Below are 2,073 nucleotides of genomic sequence, written 5' to 3' on the forward strand. Positions count from 1 at the left end.
TGGGAGGTTAGGGAACACCAAGAAACAAATACACTCCAAAGGAATTTAGAATCCCTTTAAACCCATCCTTTCCAAAAAATACTTCCTAAAGTTAGAGATTTGGTCAAAAAAGTTGGTGAAAACAAAAATTGTGACTATTTTACCTTATAAAAGAAAGTAGTATTTAAATGTAGATTAGAAATTATGCTATTAAAGATTAGTCCACTGATCAGGCTGTAGAAACTGAAACTTAAGTGCTGCTGTCAGTGATACGAGGCAGAAAACTGCTTCCAAATATAAAATTGTCATGGTAGAATTCAACATTAATCAAAATATTCAGAAACAAATACTTTATTACTTGAAGCCTAATGAAAAACCATTGGTATGCTTACCCTAAGATACCTGTTTTAAGAAAAAAAAAGAAATTAACAATTTAAGCTAATGTGAAAAATACTGCAGGTACATTTAAGTTTTCTAAGATAAAATTTGAGAAGATAGAGAATATTCTAGTTCAGTATAATGGGCTCCAAACCGACTACACGTTTGAAATACATCTTGATTGTATTCCTTACATAGTATCATTATCATCATCTTCTTTGTGTTTTCTCTTCAATGGGTTTGATTCATTGGTCATGTTCTGTGATGAAACCATGTTTGTGGTAATAAGAATATTTTTGGGTCCAATTATTGAAGGATTAATCAGAACGTTTTGAACGGCAGTTGTTGCAGGAACTGATTTGACAGGTGTGGACTGAGAAAGTGGAATCTGCACCGTAAATCTTTGGCTTGTCAGTGACACTGGAAGTGCAGCTTTATTTGGGACAGATATTTGTGGGGTTGGTACAGTAGGAGTGGAAGGTCTGCTACCAACAGCACCAACACTTAACTGTGGTACTAGTCTTCCTTGGTTAGATCCCTTTTTAATTAAGGACTTCACCCTATAGTTTGGAGCTGTTAAGCAGTATCTGTCAGGTGGCAGTCTGTGTCCTGCATATGGCTTAATCAGTGGGAAAGGGGTTTGATTTTTCTGCCTTGCAATATCCAGTAAAAATTCTCTCAGAGGCAGAGAAGTAAAAGATTGATCAGCATGACACTGCATTGCCAGTCTCACATCATCTGCACCAACATTAGGTTTCTTAACATGGCTTGAATAAATTTTTGCATCATCCAGAATTGTAGTCACATATTGGAAAGCAAATTCCAACATTTGATTTATAACCCTTGGTTCATACTCTGTAATTCCCATATCCTTCAGGATTTGTGCCATCACCAAGGCATCTCTCGGAGTGTTCTTGGGAGGTGCCATCTTGCTGGACTCCATGTTATCCTGCCACTTGTCACCCGGAGAGAGAGCCTCTTTTTATTCTTTTTTAAATATTTTATTTATTTATTTGAGAAAGAGAGAGAGCGTGCTCATGTACCCATGAGCCGGGGAGAGGGGGCGAGGAGGAGAGAGAGAAGCAGACTCCCCACTGAGCGGAGAGCCTGACGTGGGTCTCGATCCCAGGACCCTTGAGATCATGACCTGAGCTGAAGGCAGATGCTTAACCAACTGAGCCACCCAGGTACCCCTTTCTCCTCCTCTTATAAGGGCTCTTATCATTGGATATACAGATCACCCAGTTAATCTTGAGATCCTCTACTTAATTATATCTTCAAGGACCCTGGTACCAGGGGTTAGGACTTGGACATATCTTGGGGGAACCACAATTCAACCCAATACAGGGACCTTTTTTCTTATTTTGTACTGCAATATTTATTTTATCTTTTAATCTTTAAAATTTTTTGGCATGATTTTATATGCAAAGCTTCAAAAAATTTTCACTGTCTCTGTTTCTCTTTGTGGCCACTGTTATTATTAATTTCACTTTATGAGTATTACTAAAAGTACTGAAAATGATTATGATTTATGGAGTAAAGTGGAACAAAAAATTATCCACTCCAAGTGTCAAATAGCTAGATATGGATTGCTTCTGGGCTGAGTTTTCAAAGGAACACAACAGAAAGTGGATTAGAGGCTGGAAAGAGAAAAGTGGGAGAAGAATCTGAGAACTCATCAGAATGGTGAAGACTCAGTAGAGGCTGGAAAGAGAA

At 38.0% G+C, this 2,073-nt stretch overlaps 1 protein-coding gene across 1 annotated transcript; it reads right to left on the reverse strand.

The window, feature by feature from the left end:
* Positions 1-547: 547 nt before the first annotated feature.
* LOC113929683 (transcription initiation factor TFIID subunit 9B-like) lies at positions 548-1,304 on the reverse strand. The gene has a single exon (XM_035727787.1). It carries the CDS (start codon positions 1,298-1,300, stop codon positions 548-550), a length of 753 nt encoding a protein of 250 aa, XP_035583680.1. The 5' UTR covers positions 1,301-1,304.
* Positions 1,305-2,073: the final 769 nt, after the last annotated feature.

This window comes from Zalophus californianus, chromosome 5 (genome assembly GCF_009762305.2).
Source record: "Zalophus californianus isolate mZalCal1 chromosome 5, mZalCal1.pri.v2, whole genome shotgun sequence".
NCBI classification, from domain to species: domain Eukaryota; kingdom Metazoa; phylum Chordata; class Mammalia; order Carnivora; family Otariidae; genus Zalophus; species Zalophus californianus.

Bases quoted from the DNA above. Each gene is read 5' to 3' on its own strand.
- LOC113929683 (XM_035727787.1), bottom strand. From the start codon at position 1,300: ATGGAGTCCAGCAAGATGGCACCTCCCAAGAACACTCCGAGAGATGCC.